The following is a 21798-nucleotide window of genomic DNA, read 5'->3' as shown; positions in this document are numbered from 1 at the left end:
TTGGTGCAAGACAAACAGTATAATAACTAAAGAATAGATAAAACGTTAGAATAAAATAAGAATAAAATGTAAAATTTACAAAATAAGCTGGGCAGTAGTGTGTGTGTGTGTGTGTGTGTGTGAGGGAGAGACAGTCACAGGGGGGCGGATGGGCTGTTAGAGAGCCCCACTGCCATGGGGAAAAAACTGTTTTTGTGGCGTGAGGTTTTGGTCCTGATGGACCTTAACCTCCTGCCAGATGGCAGAGTCTGAAAGAGATGGTGTCCGGGATGGGAGGGGTCGGACACAATCTTCCCTGCCCTCCTTAAGGTCCTGGAGGTGTACAGCTCCTGGAGGGAGGGAAGGTTGCAGCCGATCGCCTTCTCTGCAGCACGGATGACCCGCTGCAGCCTGGCCTTGTCCCTGGCGGTGGCAGCGGCGAACCAGACGGTGATGGAGGAGGTGAGGATGGACTCGATGATGGCCGAGTAAAAGTGCACCATCATGGTCTGTGGCAGGTTGAATCTCTTCAACTGCCGCAGGAAGTACATCCTCTGCTGGGCCTTACTGATGAGGGAGCTAATGTTTAGCTCCCACTTGAGGTCCCGGGCGATGGTCGTGCCCAGGAAACGGAACGACTCCACCGTGTTGACTGGGGAGCGGCGCAGGATGAGGGGGGGAGCGGGGCTGAGTTTCTCCTGAAGTCAACTGCCATCTCCACTGTCTTCAGAGCCTTCAGCTAGCTCCATGTGGTTCTGGCTGCACCAGGATGCCAGATGGTCAACCTCCCATCTGTAGGCAGACTCATCACCCTCGGAGATGAGGCCGATGAGGGTGGTGTCGTCTGCAAACTTAAAGAGCTTGACAGATTGGTGTCTGGAGGTGCAGCCGTTGGTGTACAGGGAGAAGAGCAGTGGGGAGAGAACGCAGCCTTGGGGGGCACCGGTGCTGATGGTCTGGGTGTCGGAGACTTGCTTCCCCAGCCTTACGTGCTGACTCCTATCAGTTAGAAAGTCTGTGATCCACCTGCAGGTGGAGTCAGGCACGCTCAGCAGGGAAAGCTTGTCCTGTAGCAGAGCTGGGCTGATGGTGTTGAATGCGGAACTGTGGTGCTGCGGTGCTTGTGGAGAAAGCTGGGGGGTGCTGGTGTTAGCTGCTGATGGCTGATGGCGGTGGGGAGAGGAGATGCAGTCAGGACTGGCACTTCGTCTGTCGAATCTGCAGTAGAACTCATTCAGCTCATTTGCCAGTCGGAGGTCATTCTTGGAGTGGGACGGTTATTAAAGATGCTAGTCTTGGTTTAAGTGCCTATGCCACATGTTTCAGATCAAATATTAAAATATCCTTGAATATAAAAAAAATCCAACTATATTATTTTCAGTGGTAAAAAAAAAATCATATTCTAATGATTTATTATAATTAAAATTGAGTCTGTGAGTCTGAGTTCCTGTTGTCCTCGGGTCAAATTTGACCCGTTTTCAAACTTCATCATGTCACAAATATGGTTCTTTTTCATCTGATTGCCCCAAAATAAAATGAAAGTAATCATAATTTCTAGGGGGGGGGGGGTTTCATACTAAAAAATGAAGTATAATTTCATGTAAATTAAGTTTATTGACCATAACTTACAGGGAAAAAAGTGTAAAACTTGTGGTAATGAGTTGGAATGAAGTTATCTTAAATGGTGTCATAATGTGCTGCCATTGAAAATGTTTTATATTATAATATTTATAATATTCTGACTAAACTTTGCCATATACCCATCAGTGATAATCCATCAATATTATGTTCCACTGATACTAACTAAAAAAATCAGCTTTTTTTACTCAAAAATTAGGTGTAATTTCATGGATATAATGTTTATTAACCATAAATTCTCCCAAAAAAGTGTAAAAATGATTTATATTTAATATTTATGATATCAATATTTCTCAAATGTGTTTTTATTTATAAGACTTTCTGGTGGGAATATTCCTGAGCAGTTCAAGACCTATTTTAAAACAAATTCTCAGGTCCATTCTTACTCAACCAGTCAATCTCTAGATCTTCATTCTCCTAAATTCTTGTCTCTAGGTGGAGGCTTCAGACAAGCCCAGAGGGTTTTTTGCCTCTTCCTGCACTGTATATTATTCATTTATTTTTGTTATGTTGTGTAGTCTTAAATTGTGCAAAATAAATAAACAAAAATTGTAATTATATTTGTACAACCTATGACCGCTAGAGGCGCTATAGAGACATATTTTGATGTGCATGTCATATTATTATCATAAGCAACTTTTCCAACAGTTGCTCTCAAATACTAAGCTGATGCATTGCAAAAAACAACAAATATGGTTAAAAGCTATTGTGTAATGGACTGCACAGATCCATGTTTTTTTTAGACTGACAAGGCTAAAGAGAAGAGCAACAGGGTGGGCATAAGGCTATGTCACCTTGTTGAATTTTCCAAATTCTTCAATGCCTCCATCACAACAAACAAAAAGGCCAATAGTGGGGCAGCTAAACTGAAATTAACTCGGAAAAAAAAGTTTGGAAATCTGTGTTTGGTGGATTATTTCTCTGTTGTTACAATGCTTATTGGCATTGTATTTTACATCGTTGGAAAGCCTGTTTATTTACCTTCACAATGATGTCCAACCTGTAAGGATCATGCATTTGTGGGAAGAGCAGCACAGCTGATTTTGTGGGTAGCGCCCAAGAAAAATTTGCCAAAATGCTCTGCCAATGGTAAACAGTGTATTCTCCTGTTGGTGTTGACTCATTTTGAGCTGATTAGATGATTGAACTCTCTATCAGTAACAAGGAACAAACAAACAAGACATATTGGCAATTTTACACTTTATTCATTTAATCCACCGTCAGGAGCCTCAGTAGCGGGTGGAAGATCCATACGCAGCCACAACAGCCTGGCACCTCTTCCTCATGCTGGTCACCAACCTGGTCACACGTTGCTGTGGGATGACGTTCCATTCCTCAACCAGGATTCATTGCAGGTCAGAATGTACAAAAATGTATCTGCGTGGTCACTGGAGCCGAGAAAATGTTGTTTTTCTTTTGTGGATTTTGTTGGGTGAAACAACAATTTAAAAGCATTTGACACTAACATACTGGAATAACAAAAACCTTTTTTTTTTATTCACACATTTACATCCATGTACAGTCTTGTCAAGTAATCTCAGATATATAGAAATGAAAACAGCACTGAAATTTGGCACACCATTCAACCTTCGAATCCTGAATTAATATGCCTATCACACAAAATAACTAAAACGTCAGTAATGTTTCATATTTATAGATAGTGTATTTCAATATGTTATTTTAACAGCAGCATTCGTACTTGTATTGGATGTGAGGTTCCGAAGGGACAGTCATACTTGCCAACCTTGAGACCTCAAAAATAGGGAGGATTTCAAAACCAAAGCAGGGGATTCCTAAAGAATGAAAATAAAAAATAATATGTACACTGCAGCAGCATTTTTTTGTCAAATAGGCCTACTTTTTAATTTTACTTTTAATTCTTAGGAAAGAAAACTGAATAATTCGCTCCTCTGGTGTGAACTTGTGTGAATCAGTGGTATAATATATATAAGATATATATAAACTAGGCTACCATTCATCAGTTTTCATTCATTCATTATTTTTTTTGCCCCTGCTTGAGTATTTCTTTCTCTTAGTACTGTCCATTTCTCTCTCCTCTCACTCACTGAAGGTCCTTTCAGACACAACGTGACAACGTACCACTGAGCTCTGAAATTGGTTATTTCTAATGGCTTGGCGGGGTGTCGCGAGCAGCTCTTCTCCGCCAGGAATTTGGTGTAGCTCTATTGCCGTCCGGGTGGAAACAGTAGGGCTTAGACAGGCTGTATAGTGCCAGAAACATGTTGAAATAATGAAAAAAAAGGTGTGAACATGCGTCATAAATCGGGAGAAATACAGGAGAAATAAAGCCCCAGGAGAGAACCGGGAGAGGGCAATGGAGTCTCCCGGGAAAATCGGGAGGGTTGGCAAGTATGAGGACAGTCCATAGTAAAAGTGAGCATCTCGTCAACCTCACAACCCACGACAAGTGCATCCAGGATGCTCACGACGAGCATCAAGCACTGCTCTCCAGTAGAGCCTCAAAGTCTGGGGAGCAAACCATTTTGTGTTTGATATTCCCTAAAACGGTCAAGTCGCCCGATCTTCCCTCCGCACCAATAGAGACCAGCTCCTGAGAACACAGGGGGGTGGGGAAGAAGAGAAAACGCATGTCAGGAACGTAAATAATTATGATATAAAATATATATTTATTCTATGATAAAATAATAAAGCAGTGGCCTGTAAAGAGACACTGGAAGACAAACAGAGTTGAGCTGTATTGAAACAGATACAGTATGAACCGACACAGAGACAAACGCATCACTACTATGATCATACCTGAAGGAAAGAGCATGATGTTCCTAGAGACACATCAAGTGTCACTTGTCCCAGTATGAGCTGGACCCGGCCAGACTTCCGCACCAGCAACTTTCCCACAAGACCCTCCCGCAGGTCTTTCAGACTGCAGTTGCTGTCTTCAGCTTCCTCCTCCTGTTTAAAATCAAAACACCGTTTACACACATAACCTCAACATCATCGTGTGTTTAACATGCAGACGACAACTATATCTACCTGAGACTCTGTTTTCAGGAGCACCGACTGTCCGTCTTCTGACTGCACCTCCGTTTTCACCGGCCTGAGCTCTGTGGTGGGGGGCTGGCCGGGCAGCGTGTCGGGCATCTGCATGAAAAACAGCTCCTCCCCTTTGCTCAGACTCCATCGATGCAGCAGTTCAGGAAGGACTTCAGGCTCGGGGAGAGGAGGGGGCCGGAAAAATCCCTCTGACTTCTTTGTTTCCGTTTCCTCCAGTTCCTGTTTCACTGAAGAGAAGATAAAAGTGTATTCTTAGAGAGCAGCTGTGTGGACAACAATGCTTGTTATTTATTTCATGCTTTCGCAAACTATCACAAATAATGGAAGCTGCTGACGTTGAAAATGCTATGTAGATACAAGACCTTTTAGTTTTATCTTGTTACCTTCAACTGCATTTTCCATGGGTTCACTACCATCATCCTCCTCCACCTTCTCAATTTTAACAGCATCTTTATTAAATTCCTCCGTGAATCCCCATCCCGATACAGCAAGGGGAAGCTGGACAGGGCAGCTCCTCCACTCACTCCTCAGGAAGGGATCGTCTATAAACTGAAAGAATGCAATACAGAAGGGAAGTTAAATTCAAGGAAAATGAAAAATAAAGCTACTTAAAGAAGCTACCATGAGGAACTTTAATTTTGTGTTGATTTTGGCGGTTCCTGTGGACAAAAGCGGCAGTGTTCCAAGCACCAGAGTCCCTTTAGAAAACCTCTCATTTTACTGAAGCAGGGTCTGAAAGTCTGTCCTGCGCAGTCCTGGTTCTGGTTCTCCTGTACTTCCCTTCCCTTCAGCGGGCCCAGCAATACGGCCTCCACCTCCAGCGTGGTGTCTCTGTTGGCTCCCAGCGAGGACCGGTGGAGCAGCGATGCGAAGCTCTGCTCCTCGCCGGAGGAGGAGCCGAGTCAAAGGCAGCAGCAAAGCCGGATTTGGGTCTGTTTTGGTCGCTGCCGGAGGCCCCGCTGGAGTCTGAGCTTAAGGGGTTTCTGGTGAACCTGCATGATTTTGTCTGTTTTCGCGCAGTAGACGACCCGGTGGCAACGATAAAAAGCAATAAGAATAACTGTATAGAAATATCCAATCCTCTCGCTGATGGTCTCATATACTTATGTAGGTCATGTGGAGGCATCAGTATTAAATTGAGACTGTTTCATAACCAGCAAGTTCCTCACAGTAACTTTAATAAAGATGACAACCAAGGGACTCACATTATCTCGCTCCAGCTTGGCAAGAATCTCTTTGGTCTCTTCCTCCGTCTCTCTCTTCTCCTTTTTAATATTGATGATGGGCGAAGGTCCCACGCTTGGAGCCTCTCTCTCATTTTCGTAGCCACCTGTGTGTGATACAGCGATGCACTTAAACCAACGAGATACAACCAAGCATGTGTGACATAGACTGTTTAACTACAACAGCAGCAGCAGTAGTGGTCATCCAGCTGAACTCCTACCTCTCTTCTTCATCATCATCTCTGCAGGCCCCTGCTCAAAAATAGAGTGGGACTGGATGACCTCTGGGCGACCTCGGCCCCTGCCTCTGTCTCTCGGACCCCGACCTCGACCCGCATCCTTCCTGTCTCTCCCCCTCCCGCTTTCTGCTTTTGTACTGTCATAACACATAAAGTAACAGTCAAAGAGATAGCTGAATCCATGTTCTTCTTAGGAATCTATTTTTTTCCGAGTGGTGAGTAGAGAACTTACTCTTCTTTGACTTTCCTCCCAATAATGTTGGGTGTAAAGGTTTTCTAAAAAAAATAAAACACAAACACAGTATTTAAGTACGAGAACAAGGAGCAACAAGGAGTTGGTTGTACATTTAAACATTTCCTACAGTGAGAGACAGCACATTACCTTCTTCACTCCTCCCAGGGTGAGGTCTCTTGAGCGCATTGAGGGGAGACGGCCAGTAGAGAGGGTGGCGGGTGGTCGGCGGCCCATCAGCAGTCCTAAACCGCTCCCTCCTGGGGTGGGCACACGTTGACCACTGGGGTCACCTGAGCCTGAATCTGCCATCCTAAACTGGAGACGTGTGTCAAAAGGAATTTATTTATTTCATTTATTTATTTAAAAAGGATCCCCATTAGCTGATATCAATGGCACCAGCTAGTCTTCCTGGGGTCCAAAATCAAGTACATTACATTTATCACATACATACATAATATATACAACATCATATTTGTGTTACACTAATAACATTAAAAATGTCCAAACATATATAAATTTAGATTTTGGGTGAGGTAACATGATTTGGCCATCACCTGCTGTTGTAGTGAAATGACTGTGAACGTCTCTGCATTTGGTAATTTGACTGTATAATAAAGACCTTGTATTATTAATAAGAAGAAGAATACAGATGTTCTTACTAGAATTACTGTTATAGTGTGGAGAGAAGAGGATTTATTTTGCATTGATAAATACACAGTTCTTTCACTAATGATGGAATGACAAAGATGATTATTATGGTTATTTTTTGTCTTTGTAATTGTATTTTCTGAGCAGCTAATGAGAGATTACAGCCACTGATTGCTGTAAAACAGTCCTTTACGTACACAGAATTAATCTTGAGTAACCAACATGTGCAAAAACAAAATATTCTATACTTTGTTTTTAGTACAGTATTTATTTTAAACAGAGTTCTTCTGAATGGAGACAGTAGTTATTTCTAACACTGGGCCTCTGCTCTTTTACCACATAAGCACTTTTATTTCAGTGATATAAACAACTGACAGCTATTTTAAGAGTACAAGCCAATGCCCACTATAAACTTCTTTATATATATATCCACTATGGCTCGTGATATTTGACGATATTGCGTCAACAACAGCTGAAATTCAGCAACACGTGGCCAAATTATAACACGAATACAAGCAAACAATACAAGTATACTGAGGTTTAACGATGTCAGGAATAGCTGTTGACACACTACACATCTACCAGATACTCACGTTGTGATTCCTCGGATGTCTTTATTAGATATTACGTCCAAACTTGTGAGAGAAGAGTCATTACTAGTTGTGTTTTGTGCTACTGCTGCTTCTGACTCTGCATGACGCACGGTGCCATGACACTTCCGCAGTGTCATCAGGCTCTGCGTTCACGAGCATCACACCTGCGCAGAGAGATGCGCAGAGAGATGCGCATGTTTATTATAGATAGATAGATAAATATTAATTTTATTGATCCCGAGGGAAATTGAAGTTTCCAGCATCACAGTTCCATAGTGCAAAATATGTTAGTAAAAAGGCAGTAAAAAAGTTAGTAATGCAAAGTACAAAAAAATATACCAGATATAAAAATACAAGGAGATGAAGAACACTGTTAAAACTGAATATAGTGCAGGGTAACAGCTGTGATACAGGACTATTAAAAAAGTGCAGAAGAGACTGTTAAAAATGAGTATAGTGCAGCGTAACTCCACTTTTAAATATAATAGTAGCATACAGGTGTAATACACAAACACACACAGTGCCAATGGATAATAATATACAGTACAATGGTAACCATATTAATGTGTAAAGAACGGTATGCAAAAGTCCTGCAGTTTGTCTATGAATGAGCAGATTATTTTCACCATATCTGTGTTTCTTACAGGCTTAGTAAGATAAGAGATAAGATAAGATATTCCTTTATTAGTCCCGCAGTGTGGAAATTTGCAGTGTACAGCAGCAAAGGGGATAGTGCAAAAAACAAGATGCATCAGCTAACACAGTAAAAAAAAAGAGCTAAACAAAGTGTAAAAAAAAATGAACCATTTAAATAGAAGGAAGTATAAAAATAGGAGCAGTATATACAGTATTGACAATAAACAGACTATTAACAAAATTGCACAAGTGGAAAATGATATTGCACAGTGAGAATGAAATGAAATTCCACCTGGAAATATTGCACAGTATGAATACCTTACCTGAGTAGTGATAATGATAATGATATTGCACAGTCATTATACAATATGGTGCAGTATATATATTTGTGTTAAGGTCAGATAAGATTAACCCTTATTAAAGAAAAAAGTTAAAAAAAATAATAATAATAATTTAGATTTTTCATCAATTTCATGTGTGACTATTGGTGATTTCAAAAGGTAGGCTGCACAAAAGAAACATTTAGTCGTGTACTTATGATGACCAAACAGGCAGAGGCATTCACTATTCCCTTCTCTCAATTAGAAAAGCATCACTTAACAGCATTGCATAAGCTAACATTGAAGCTGTATATCATTAAGACAACTACAATCCAAGACAATATAGTTTCATATCACAATATCAGTATAATTTACTGTAGATAGGCTGAAACATCATTGTATTTATCTCTGTCCAGTCTGGCCTTTTGTGGTTGTTGTCTTTGTATTTATTTATTTTTGTTCTGTCTTTGAATGTGGGTTGTAGATGTTTTTTTTGTGTGATGAAAATTTAATATAATTCACAAAAAAAACAAAAAAACATCTGTAAAGTACAAGTTGTTCTGGATAACATCCCGCATCTCCCGCCGAAGGAACAACAAGGACAAATAAATCCCTGCTTCCGGGCTGCTTCTGACTATTTTGGTGCTCCGAGCCAGACATCCACTCCAACCTGGTGGTGTCTGGTTCTGCTGATAATGCATGAACCCCGGGGTTGGTGTCCTGATATGCAGAGTTATGACGAATAAATCCACAAAACTTTTTAAGAGAATGTTAAAATATGCGAATGTTTAGGCATCACTGAAATACAAGGGATATATCCTCCTTTTTTTTAGGACATCACAAATGGTTTATGTAAAGAACAGACACACAGCCAGACTTCCGCTATAACAAACTGGCTATTCGCACCTCTGGAGCTGAGAGGGCCATTTGGACTGAGGCAGACTGTCATGGCATGACTAATGATGGATGATTGCACTTTAATTACACTCTGAGGGTATCACTTTTGTGCGGCTGGCTGGAAATAAATAAAGCTTTTCACTACTGCACACAGTCTGCGGGAATTATGGCAATATATCTTTGTCATTTTTCAACCACAAATATGATGTGTTTGTGAAAGGACTGCACTCTCACTATCAGTTCATACCTTTGTTATCTGTCTTTATTCAATCCATTGTTTTAGCAGCAGATTATAGCTATTAATCTGGTAGGGGTCTCTTTAATCTCTACGGAAATCCTAAATTAAGTTGTCCCCTTGAGGTCGAACCAGAATACAAAAACATCCCTCTGAAAATGAAGGGAAATCTGCTTACTCTGGACTTACACAGTGGCATCCCTCGCCTCCGGTTGGGCTGGGGGGTGGGGAGATGGCCTGTGGACTTAGTCCATATGGCATAACAGTTGGCACATGTATATTTTTGAGGTCTTGATGGGGATGGAGCTCAATGCAATTTACTGGGACATCACTCAGCGTAATCTCTTTTGAATATGCAGTAGCCAGAAGAGCGTGTAAAAAAAAAAATTGGTTCATGTTTTTCCCCTCACAGCCCTCACGCGTCCATACTGTCTCCATATCTGAGAGGTGACATTTATGCAAGTGTTCAGTCTATATTAGAGTGTGTGTGGTGCCTCAGGGTAGGCTTAGTGGCAACTGATGTGTTGTGTGTGACTGGCTGGCGAGAGCTCGATGCTGACGAGGTTGACTGAGTGTCTCACTCTGGTCACACTCCAGTTGGAAAATTCTCATTTCTTGCTTCGTTTAGGCTTTAATTCATCCTGTGTGGCGGCATATAGGAGTCAAGTAAACATCAGAGCCCAGAGCAAAAATGAGACTGGGAGGAGGAGGGGGGGAGTGAGTGAGGGGGGTTAGAGTGTTTGTGTGACACAGAGAGTGAGAGAGAAACAGACTGAGAGAGAGGAGACTGTGTGTTCGTTTCACCTCATAATCAGTTTTCCTGGGGGATCTATCATCGACTGCAGCAGAGGAGGCAAGTGGAAAAGCGGAAAAAAAGAAGATAGTAGATTCCTGCCCGGCTGTAATCTTCTCCCATCACCATCTACAAATCTGAGCCTCATATACAAGTAAGATATTCTTCTACTTATAGATGCTTGTAGTGCTCAGAAATAGATCTATTATTATATTGCACTCCCAGTCAGTGTATGAAGTTGTGGAGATCAGACAATCTTATTCTGTCATGGTGCATTTCTCAAGTAGTATTGGGCATAAAGTCAAATGAATACTGTATAGTTGGGGTGTTAATGTATGAGTTTTATTTGCATGTTGATGCACACATGCATTTGTGATGACATTTATTACATCCCATCCATGCCATTTCACACCAGACTGCGAGGATATTTCACACTGCAGCATTGACTGTTTCATGTAATGCTCATTTACTCTAAATGTTAATGCTTGGTTTAATTGTGTAAAGGGGGGGTGCACCGTCTCAAACTGTATTAGTCACACAATAGCTCTGTTTAACAGCTTGTGTATTGAACTTCACACAATTGCTTAGTGTTTCATACTGTGTTAGTGGCCATTTCACCCCCTTGTAGTTTCAAACGTTCAGAGAAAATTCAGCCTTTTTTCTCCCATCCCCTCGTGCAACCATCTAAATGTGTAAAATATTCTCCTCCTTGGAGGGAGATATATGACTTTGAAGCATGGAGTTGTGCCCTGCTCCATATGCATGAATGCAGCAGCTTCTTTCATGATGCTGCCTCACAGAGATAACAGCTAGATTTCAGATATAGTGTAAGAATTGTACTGAGCACTAACAGCCCAAATGTACACACTTCTAGATAATTGTGATTTATAATGAGAGTCCCTGTTATAATTATTAGTTAGACCCACAGTTTGCCTGATTTGGATCAAAGCTCTGCAGCAGATGTAATTGGCTCACATTTCTTTTCACAGGCTGATTTATAATAAACCAGAGATTGTGTGAGTGGTATGGAAACCTGCGTTTGAACTGTGTTCACATGCTATATGATCCAAAAGTGGAGCACACACATGCATGTGGGGCTTTGATGACTTGTCCTGTGAGAATCTCCTCTTGCCCCAGTTTCTACCGCTGAAAAAAAAAAAAGGACACCATGGTTAGAAACGAGAACGGCAGCTGGAAAACGGACGCGTGGAAACACACGTGTGTGATGCAACAGCTCTGCTCTTTCCCCCTGCGTGAACAAGCCACCGCACAAATTTCACAGTTCACAGGCTTTAATGAGCTTCTGCAGACTGTCCATCACTCTGACTGGAGAACACCTTAACAGACCTCACAGTCAGACAAGGACACCCTTATCTGTAGGATATCACACAGACGACAAAAGGAGTGTGTTAGGATTGTTTTGTACTAGGGTTATTTTTAGGCACATCTGTGATTTTGCATATACTCAGTGTGAGAGTGTTACTTTAATAAAAGGAAACAATGAGCCCTGCTGTTGTTGAGATGCTGCAGGAATAAAGAGGAAAATGCTTTTTATTAGATCAGGAAGCAATACTGGAGGAGATGATGGCAATAACACATTTAAGATGGATGAAAACCACAAGCAAACTATGGAGGAATCAATGTCCTGCTAAGACTCAGGGCAAAAGAAGATGACCATTGTGCACTTGCTGCAGAGACTTTCCATCAGTTTATGAGAGGGATGGTGACAGCTAATCAAACTCAGACACAGGCTGACCAACAGATAGCTCCCAGCCCGACACTCAAGGCTATGTGCAGCAACCTGGATCGAAGCACTGAAGGAAATATGATCATACATCACCTGCTGCTAAACCTCCCCTATTTCCTGCCCCGAACAGTATAAAAGCCGCTGCAAGATTTCCCTCGAGCTGCAAGGAGTTCACTTACCTCAGCTGTTTTAACAATGCACTTCAGCCAGGAGCCATATATGTGGTTTAAAAAAGTTACCTTCAGGTTAAATTGCTGCTGACGGGTGCAGCAGCGTTTTTTTGTTTGTGACCCCTTTCCTTGAGAATCACATGAGAAGAGTGAGGGAGGCTGCAGAAGCGTGGTTGCTGGGAGACTGCTGTAGGTGGATGGATTATGAAATGCATGTATCGACTTGTGTAATCATGGGAAATGTCAGTTGAGGACGAGGAAGGGGGGGAGAAAAGAGCAGGACAGTGAATAAATAACCCAGACAAAGATCCTTAAATGAAAGGTTAATTGGATTCTGTCTGGGGTCAGTGAATTTTAGATGGTTGTACAGTGTCCACTTTGTATCTCTAAATGATACAATTTAATCTCTCTTAGCAGACAATACCTCCTTCTCAAGCACTGTTTACACTCCAACTATCCTCTTTTACCTCTCGGTTTAATGGCAGGTGACAGAAATGGACGCCGCTCTCGCCACCCCCTGCAACATCCAGATCTGTGAGGTGACCTGTGACTCCTTCCGCATCATGTGGGACATGACCCCCGAGGATGGCGCCAGAGCCACGCACTTCTTCATTGACCTGAGCCGCAAAGAGAGCAGGGACCCCAACCGCTTCAAACACAGGGTCTGACAGTCTGAAACTTCTGACATGTATCTTCCTGTCTCTGTGTTCATATTCCAGATTCACACCACTCAATTTTCACCACAGGATTTGGTGAAGAAGTCCTCCTTGTACTTGTACTGTAATGACAGGAAAACGTGCATTTTATTGAGGTCATAGCTGGGTTAACAGACGAGTCTAGCTGCATTATGATATTCTCCATTTGTCTGAACACAGAAAACAGCGGTTGCGTCCTTTCCAGTCACTTCTAATACAGGCGAAAAAGGAAAATGAGTGCAGTCAACAGCTTCAGGCCAGTGACTCACTTCTACATTGCTTCCGCTTAAAGAGGACAAAAACTGACAAATTCATCTGCAGCACAGAACAGTTATCATGTTAACTAATTAAGCGCATTGCATACACCACAGACATTAGGCAGCAATATAATGGTTTATATCTCTTTAAAAAGAAATTAAAGTATTTGTCAGGGACTATTCATTTCAAGCAGCGAGAGGAGATGCTTTGTAAAGCATTTACTTTACACCTGCAGCCCATAGATCTCTAGCATGTAACCTGGGGCAGCTGTGACTCAGGAGGTAGAGTGAGTCGTCTACTAATCGGGAGACTGACGGTTCGATTCCCGGCTAATCCAGTCAAAGTGTCCTTGGGCAAGATACTGAACCCCAAAAGTCTCTGCACCATCGGTGTGTGAATGAGTATTCACATCATCAGTGTATGAATGTGTGTGTGAACGGGTAAATGCTGACATGTAGTGTAAAATGCTTTGAGTGATCGGAAGACTAGAAAGGCGCTATATAAAATGCAAGTCCATTTACCATAACCTTCCATGCCTAACCTTAACTATTCGAGGGTAACCTAACTCGTGGGTAACCTTCTAGACACGACCCTCACAGACAAGACTACGAGTCTATAGCTATGCTATAGACTCGTAGTCTTGTCTCGTAGGAAAGATTTCTTTTCTTTTTACACTGGTTGAATGCCCATAAATCAATAATGTAATTAGCATCAAGTGATCAATTTGGTGTCTAAAATTAGCTCCAGTAGCTGATTTCTAACATTTATGATCTCCCTTCATTTCAGATGCAAATACTGACTGTAATTACGGCGTATTATTGCATTTGGTAATTCAACAGCTCAAAAGGTGCTTTTGTGAAGTCAAGGCAGGGTTATAGGACTGAGTGAGTTGCTCCTGAATGCAGGATATGCTCGCTCTCTCTCTCTGATACACAAAGTGGCACAAACAAACTTGCATCACAGATGTTGCCATGGATATATGGGCCTCTGAGCCTTTAGTAATTAGCTGTGCTTCTCAGAGGCCTTGGCCAAAACAAAGCCGCCGCCGATTTGATTAGATGTATCCTAGTTACAGCAGCTCGGGCTTGAAGTGGAATATCATGCTAATAAGGCAATGTTTATGGAGGGAAATGGTTGACTTAACAATTGCATTTACATTGTTTTGAAATGTAAATTAAACACACGGCAGCCCGTTCTGGCCTTGCATCCTGTCTCTGATGTCAACTCCTAAAGCTGCTTTGTCCTCCAGGATGTGCCAACCAAGCTGGTGGCCAAGGCTGTACCTCTTCCCATGGCAGTGAGGGGACACTGGTTCCTCAGCCCGCGGACAGAGTACTGTGTTGCTGTCCAAACTGCTGTCCGACAGCCAGACGGTGACTACCTGGTGTCAGAGTGGAGCCAGGTGGTGGAGTTCTGCACTGGAGGTAATGACACATGCAATGCCTGACAGCTAAAATAACATACAGAGTATATAGAGTGTGTGAGCGTTAACCAAAGTAATAAAAGATAAGGACAAAGAAGAAAATTCTGTCTCAGCACAGGGTAGTCATTAGTATTTTTACACATCTCCTCCTCTATATCAACCTTGCAGACTATGCCATGGAACACTTACAGCAGCTTCTTGATAAGGCCAAGGGCTCCGCAGGGAGGCTGCTCAAGTTCTCTGTGTTTTATCGCAACCAGCACCCAGACTACTTTGACTGTGTCAGGTCAGTGCTGCATTCTTATCTCTTAATTGTATACCCAAAGCAATTCCAGCAGCAATTAAACCACTCTCATGTTTGTATGGTAAATAGGAAGCTACTGCAAGCAGCTCATTAGCTTGGCTAAGCACAAAGACTGAAAACAAGGGGAAACAGCTACCTTGGATCTGTCCAATGATAACAAACTATCCCCCTACAGAGGGCTGCAGGGATGGCGTATTTATCAGGTGAACCAGGAAGTTAGCATCTCCCTGGTTCCCTTGACAAAAAGCCAATGGGATTTTTTTCCATTGGGTTTTGGATTATTGCAGAAAATAATCTCTGGTAAACAAACATTGAAATGAAATTATGATGTTCAGCAAGATAATCTTCACAAAATGAACACCACTTTTATGATTTTTGAAGCATGAATGCAATCGCGTTAATAAGTAAAAAGCACGAACTACACCACGGTCGAATGAGTGTGAGTATACACGAGGTTGTGAAGGAGGACGATTCTGCGTGATGAAGTTTAGCAGTCTCATTAGTGACGTTTAGTAGTCTTAGCCACTTGTTAGTAACTGCCTTTTTTAAGACATGTAAATGCTTCAAAATTCCCTACTGGGATATTTACTGACATATTTTATGTCGTATAACAAAATGCTAAAATCTCTTGTTTCAGTGATATAATCTAAAATTCATTCAAAAAACACATTGACTTCCAAACGAGGGAACCGGAAGTGCAGAAATGCTGACTAATTTCTGTGTTTTAGGACACATTCCTGCAACACTTTATGGCTGCGTTCCAAATATCATACTTTTTCCTTTTAGTACATACTGCAGCTGCCCTTACAAAGTACGTACTATTGCATGCAGTGTGCATAAAATTGGGATCAGGGGGTATCCTTACTAGATGCCCGAACCACCTCAGCTGGCTCCTTTCAACACAGTCCCTCATGGATGACTGAGCTTCTCACCCTACATGCTGGCTTGCACACTGCAAAATGCGACAGGATGTAGTAGGACATCCTGGTATTTTTTGGCATTCTGCATTTGACATACTATGTATTGGGACATGCTAAATCTTTTTCTTGCATATAGTGTGATATTATGGGTATTGGAACGCAGAGAAAAGCTGGACATCAAGACTCCAGGAAGTAACTGCGCCCGGACAAAACTACAGGCTAGGCTACATTCACACCTTAGTGCTCAATTCCAATTTACTGATCTGGTACGATTTTTTTGTTTGGCTGTTCACATTATTTTTTAAATCTGGCCAATATCAGATTCCAGTGTGAACTGGTCACGGTCCTTAACCGACCCGCATCCGCAAAAAAAGAACAATGACAAAGACATCACATGCAGCACGCAGTCGTTTCAAAGTAAACATGGAGGCCACTGAAGTCAGCGTTTACAGTTTCATTTATAAGTGGATGTGCAGTGGAAGCCAGCGACTTCGTGAGCAGATGATAAAGATCACTTTACCACCAATGACTACCTCCATCGTACCTGTCCTCCATGTTTGTATTTTCCCAGTGTCTCCGCCAGCGCAGAATTGTGACAAAAGTTGATCTAAAGTGATGTAAAAGTCCCATGAATAACAATATGACTTTTCAAACTGAGGTCAAATTGCAAAAAACATTATCTAATTTAAGACCACATGCTGTCAAGCATTTTCACACTGTTGTGAAAAAAACAAAACAGATCTGAGTCACATCTGCACCAAAAAAAACAGATTTGGGCCACTTTTGCCTGCAGTCTGAACATGGCCTAGTTCGGCATATTACTCACCATGAAACCACAATTATTTTACATGTCGCACTGATTAAACAAACTTTAGAGGTGTTTGTTGGAGGATTTTGTTATATTTGGACAGAGTCAGGCTACCTGTTTCCAGTCTTTGTGCTAAGCTAAGCTTCATATTTAGCGTACAGACATAAGAGTGGTATCGATTTTCTCATTAAACCCACATCAAGACGGTGTATTTCCCAAAATGTTAGGTATAATACTCCTTTTTTTGTCTTAATATCTCGGATTAGAAGTGAATGCGGAGGCCTGATGCGTCCAGCCCTAAAAGACATCAGTGGGAGTCATGGCTCTCCTATCAACGGCAAACTGCAGGGAGTCTTCTTCAGCTGCAACACAGAGTTTGATACAGGCCTCCCTCCCAAAGACTCCCCGTACGGCCCCCTGCGTTTCCAGATCCCAGCCGGACACCTGCTGAACACCAACATCTCCCTGTACTTTGCAGACTTCTACTGTATGTACACAGCCTACCACTACGTGGTGCTGGTGCTGGCCCCCGTTGGCTCGGAGGGAGATACTTTCTGTCGCACCCGTCTCCCCATGCTGGACTTGGCCTCCAACCCCTTCCTGACATACACTGCCCCCCAGAGGCCGGGGGAGGAGCCTCAGTACTGCCACGCCAGCGACGTCATCCTTGAGGTGCTCTTCACAGATCCGGTTCCTTTGGATCAGGGCGGCGTGGAGCAGATCAGCGGGCACCACCAGCTCATGAGTCTGACCACGGCTAACGCCAAGAAGGACCCGAGCTGCAAAGTGTGCAACATCAGCGTGGGACGCTGAGGTAGATGTAGGACAGACCTGGGAGCGTGTGAGTCTGCAATACTGAGAGACCGTGTTGCACGAGACAGTTGAGACCATCACGTGTAGGTCAGAACACAGTGGAAACAGCCCACCTCTCGGGGTGCGTGCATGCTGCTGCCCCTCTTCCCTCCCGCCTGGACTAGAATAGTGAGTATTAAATAGAAGACTTTTACAATGTGCATCGCAGAACTTCATCATGATCACAGCTGGAAATATTAGTAAACGTCCATCCATGACTGCTGAACAAAACAGAACTGAAGACATGATAGGCTTTAGAAGACAGGAATCTGTGCTCCTTATTTGTTGAGTCATCTGTGCTCTCTGGTGTCTTTGTGGCATTTTATGAATATTTTTTCCTTCTTTTAAATTTACATTTTTTTCTTAAGATGTCTGATTTCTTTTTTTTTTTTTTGTTATTCAGTACTACTAGTTTGATGTGATTTCTCCTGTGTTTGATACAACCTGAACATGCCAGCCGATTAAACTGTTGTCAGGCTATTAAATAGGCGTTATCGGTCGCTACAAGCCCCATAGATGTGGGACAATAGGGGCCTACTACACCCACTAGTAGGTTTTATCATCCATTCACATGGAAAATTACAAAAAGAAGGTATAAAAGAAGACCACCGCGACCTTTAGTGACCGTAGTAATTATGATAGGAGCAGAAGCCGAAGTCAGGTGCTGTAGTATAGACCGTGTGAAACTCCATGAGGATTGGAGGTCAGGGACGATGGATGGGAAACAGGAGACCGGAGTTTGCATCCTATGTGAAACTAACAAATGTGTAGTTGTCTTTGTGTTCATAGTTGTTTTAACCCAAAACACAATGTTTTTCCCTAAACTTAACTAAGCTTAAACCTAAAGAAGTTGTAGTTTTGTTGCCTAAACCTAAAGAAGCGTTTCTGTTTGTGTTCAAAACGTAACATTTCATTCAGTTTTATGTTAAGAAAATTGCTTTGAAGTTTCACTTTCACAACGTAGTAGGTATAGTAGGCCCACATCTATGGTGCTTATAGTGACTGATAAAACCTATTTAATGGTCTGATAACAGTCGAATTGGGTGCAGCTGTACATGCTAGAAGCATGCCCCTTTTATAACAAATATTTTGCGACATTTACTTCTTGCGATGCTCTCTCTAAAAAGTCACTGCCAGATGTTCTTTGTCTTAAGAAAAAAAAAAAAAGACTTGCCAAATGTCTAATATTAATGCTACATTGTAGCTTTAACTCCAGTTTTCAGCATCCCTGCCAAATGCTTCTTAAATTGTAGAGCTATGATTTAGAAAATTGTAACTCAGTGTCTAAATGCTGCAAGACAGACTTTTGCTGCAAAAAAATATAGTGCCATGTGACAATGAAAGCAGGGCTTTACAGTGTGTTGGGGGTTTAGGAGGAAAGTAATGGAGAAGATTGTATCACAAAGTTCCCTGCAATCAATCTCTGACAGCGAGCCTCTGCTCTGTAAACAGGGCCGAGCTAAGATTAGCCTCAGTGTCTCTCCTGCTATGGGGGTCTGTCTGCTCCTGCCCAGTAATCTCTGACCTAAATGGGAATCCCAGAAATGCCTAAGGTGAAAAGGGATCCCATCCCTGGTGCACAGTAATGTGCACCAGTAATGCATGCACTGGTGAGCGGCCAGAATGTAGGACATGACGAGAGCTGAAAAGAAAGGCTCATCCATTGAAAGTGAATGTGAAAGAAAACTGGAAAAGAAATTTGAATGCAACAGCCTGCTTTAAAGACTTTTTTTATACAAAGCACTTACTTAAGATGTCTAAACATTTAGGAATACAAATTGTAATGTAATAAAAATAATATCCACCTCATCTTTACCCAGGGCCGATGTTTTATGTCTGACAAAAATCAGGATCATTTCTAGGCTCATGCCCTTTCACTTAGATACTGCCCGCGACAGAGATGTGAGCTCACACAAACGGAGATGCTGTAATTCTGCCCGTTGTTATTGTCCCAAAAGGGCTCGCTCTGCCCTCCTGGTAAATAACTTAAACAGAATTCTATCTTCCTTTTGGCATCTAGCACTTTAGGAACGGCTACGTCAAATTCAAAGATGTCCGTCTGAGGCCCTCCGAAGCGTTTCTGCAGGTACGCGCAGGGCACGTCTCTGTAGCTCTGCCACGAGTCAAAGGTGATGCGTATACGCACGTCCTTCTGGAAACTGATGTTCCTGACTCGCACGTTTCCTTGGAGGGCCTGTTCGGTGACACTGCAGTTCTCCAGGATAACCATGCTCTCCGCCAGCTTGGCACGAAAGGCCTGGAAATCTGCAGAAGGCTGCGGGAAGCCCAGTTTGAGCCGCGTTCCTGGGCAGCAGGTGCTGACGGTGCAGCTGTAGCCAGCCTCCGTCATGCTCCCCAAACCCTGCAGCGAAGGCAGCAGGTCAAGGTCAGACTGCTCCTCTTGGTCAGAAAACACTCGTACGGCTGTTAGGGATAACCCACGCGAGTCAGCGAAAATCACGTGTTTGTTCTTGATTGGGGGCAAAACATCATCATCATCGTCTAAGTCGTCATCCATGAAATATGGGAGAGGGTGGGTCAGGTAGGCTTGGCTCAGAATGTCAGAGGATAGCTGGTCTGAAGCTGGAGGACGGATGCAGGGGCGCTGGGGCTTCAGGATGGGAACCCAAACATAAGGACACAGTTGTTTTCGTTGGTTCAAGCACAGCCTGACGGCAATCTCTGCAAGTCCAGCTGACTGGGCCATTGACCCGAAGCCGAACACTGGCAGGAAACTAGCAACAGATAAAGAGTGATTTCAATAAAGACATCTGCGTGGTTAAACTTTTGTATATACTGTTATAATATGTATCACAAGATTGAAAGGTGCAGTGTGTAGGATTTGGCGACATCTAGCAGTGAGTTTGCAACCAACTGAAACCTCTCCCGTGACAAGTGTGTAGGAGAACTACGGTGGTCGACGCGAAAACGCGAATTGCCCAATCTAGAGTCAGTGTTTGGTTTGTCCATTCTGGGCCACTGTAGAAACATGGCGACTGGCTCTGTGAAGAGGAACTGATCCGTACGTAGATATATAAACGGCTCATTCTAAAGTAATGAAAACACGATTCTTATTTTCGGGTGATTATAAAATAAAGAAAACATAATTATTAATTTTGTATTCCATTTCTTCCAATAGATCCCCCTAAATGCTACGCACTGTTCCTTTAAGGTGACAAAAAAAATGGGATACTAATTATAATTCACCCTAATTTTTTGACAATAATTGAAGAAGTGATGCAAGATCATGCACCCCGCAGCACAATCCCCACACTAAGTTTGCTTACGTGGTACTGGATATCTCCATACTGGTAGTCTGGTGTTGAGTGATGGGAGTATTACCCTCAATGTTTAGTTGGTGTTCTAGAAAATACAAATAAATCATGTCAGTATTACAGCAGACTGTATATTGATAAAGATTTCAAAAGGATTGATGTAATACATAAAAAAAATCTCTTTGTTCTGCAATTATAATCTCACAAATATATCTTAAACCTTACTTACAAACTCCCATGAGCAGCTAGAGTGGTCGTCTGTAGTCTCAGTCATCCCTTTGAATCTTGCACAGGATCCTATTTATACTACCTCAGTTGTCATGTTGTATACTCCACCCTCTCTACTCGCCTGACCAATCAGACGTGTTGTGGCTGTGTGTAATGTTGTTTTAGATCAGCCTATAGTGCAGATTTCAGATCATTTACAGCCACTTCGGTGCTACTTCTACTCTAATTCCATATTTGACGGTCAAGACAAAAACATGTTATTGTAAAATTCTGTCCTTATTGTCACCTCATGACGGTGTTGTCCATTTCTGACGTGGTGATTTAGTTCACATAGGTCTACTATATGTAACTCTACCCTACTCTGCATAATGGAAACTATTCCAGTCATCTCGGGCTCTATTCCCAGACCGGTCAGTGGACACCCAGTCCTCTGCTAGTTGGCTCCTGTACTGAAGGAATCGCTGTCCCACGGCGCGCCAGCATGTGCAGGGCCGGATTACAAAACGACTCAGCGTGCCGTACATATTGAGTTACATAAAAACATATTTACCACACATGAGGATATTTTGATGACTGGTTACAAGGGTTATATTGGTCAAGATTTATGTCCAGAAAGATGACTGAGCTAAAACAATGATGTTGGGTGCTG

The 21798-nt window shown here is 42.5% G+C and overlaps 3 protein-coding genes across 5 annotated transcripts; 1 reads left to right on the top strand and 2 right to left on the bottom strand.

Annotated features, from left to right (window-relative positions):
- Positions 1-3092: 3092 nt before the first annotated feature.
- On the bottom strand, positions 3093-7726 carry polr3d (polymerase (RNA) III (DNA directed) polypeptide D). Its single transcript, XM_074638384.1, has 9 exons — positions 7589-7726; positions 6495-6662; positions 6345-6388; positions 6095-6249; positions 5856-5980; positions 5034-5199; positions 4630-4877; positions 4396-4548; positions 3093-4189 (listed from the first exon to the last, which is right to left on the bottom strand). Exons 2-9 carry the CDS (start codon positions 6654-6656, stop codon positions 4073-4075), a joined length of 1170 nt encoding a protein of 389 aa, XP_074494485.1. The 5' UTR covers positions 6657-6662; positions 7589-7726; the 3' UTR covers positions 3093-4072.
- Positions 7727-10366: 2640 nt separating this feature from the next.
- phyhip (phytanoyl-CoA 2-hydroxylase interacting protein) lies at positions 10367-18815 on the top strand. The gene is made up of 5 exons (XM_074638377.1): positions 10367-10623; positions 12872-13048; positions 14589-14763; positions 14931-15048; positions 17061-18815. Exons 2-5 carry the CDS (start codon positions 12881-12883, stop codon positions 17605-17607), a joined length of 1008 nt encoding a protein of 335 aa, XP_074494478.1. The 5' UTR covers positions 10367-10623; positions 12872-12880; the 3' UTR covers positions 17608-18815.
- Positions 18816-19359: 544 nt separating this feature from the next.
- Positions 19360-21683, bottom strand: ppp1r3c2b (protein phosphatase 1 regulatory subunit 3C2, duplicate b). Of its 3 annotated transcripts, XM_074638379.1 has the most exons (3): positions 21151-21683; positions 20934-21009; positions 19360-20381 (listed from the first exon to the last, which is right to left on the bottom strand). In XM_074638379.1, the coding sequence occupies exons 2-3, from the start codon at positions 20951-20953 to the stop codon at positions 19511-19513; spliced, it is 891 nt and encodes a 296-aa protein (XP_074494480.1). In that variant the 5' UTR covers positions 20954-21009; positions 21151-21683; the 3' UTR covers positions 19360-19510. The 3 variants fall into 3 exon arrangements, with proteins under 3 accessions (XP_074494480.1, XP_074494483.1, XP_074494479.1); XM_074638382.1 differs by having other exon boundaries at positions 19360-20417; positions 20713-21683; XM_074638378.1 differs by having other exon boundaries at positions 20934-21683.
- Positions 21684-21798: the final 115 nt, after the last annotated feature.

The sequence above is a fragment of the Sebastes fasciatus genome, chromosome 6 (genome assembly GCF_043250625.1).
Source record: "Sebastes fasciatus isolate fSebFas1 chromosome 6, fSebFas1.pri, whole genome shotgun sequence".
Classification (NCBI taxonomy): domain Eukaryota; kingdom Metazoa; phylum Chordata; class Actinopteri; order Perciformes; family Sebastidae; genus Sebastes; species Sebastes fasciatus.
This window is presented reverse-complemented; position numbering and strand designations above follow the sequence as displayed.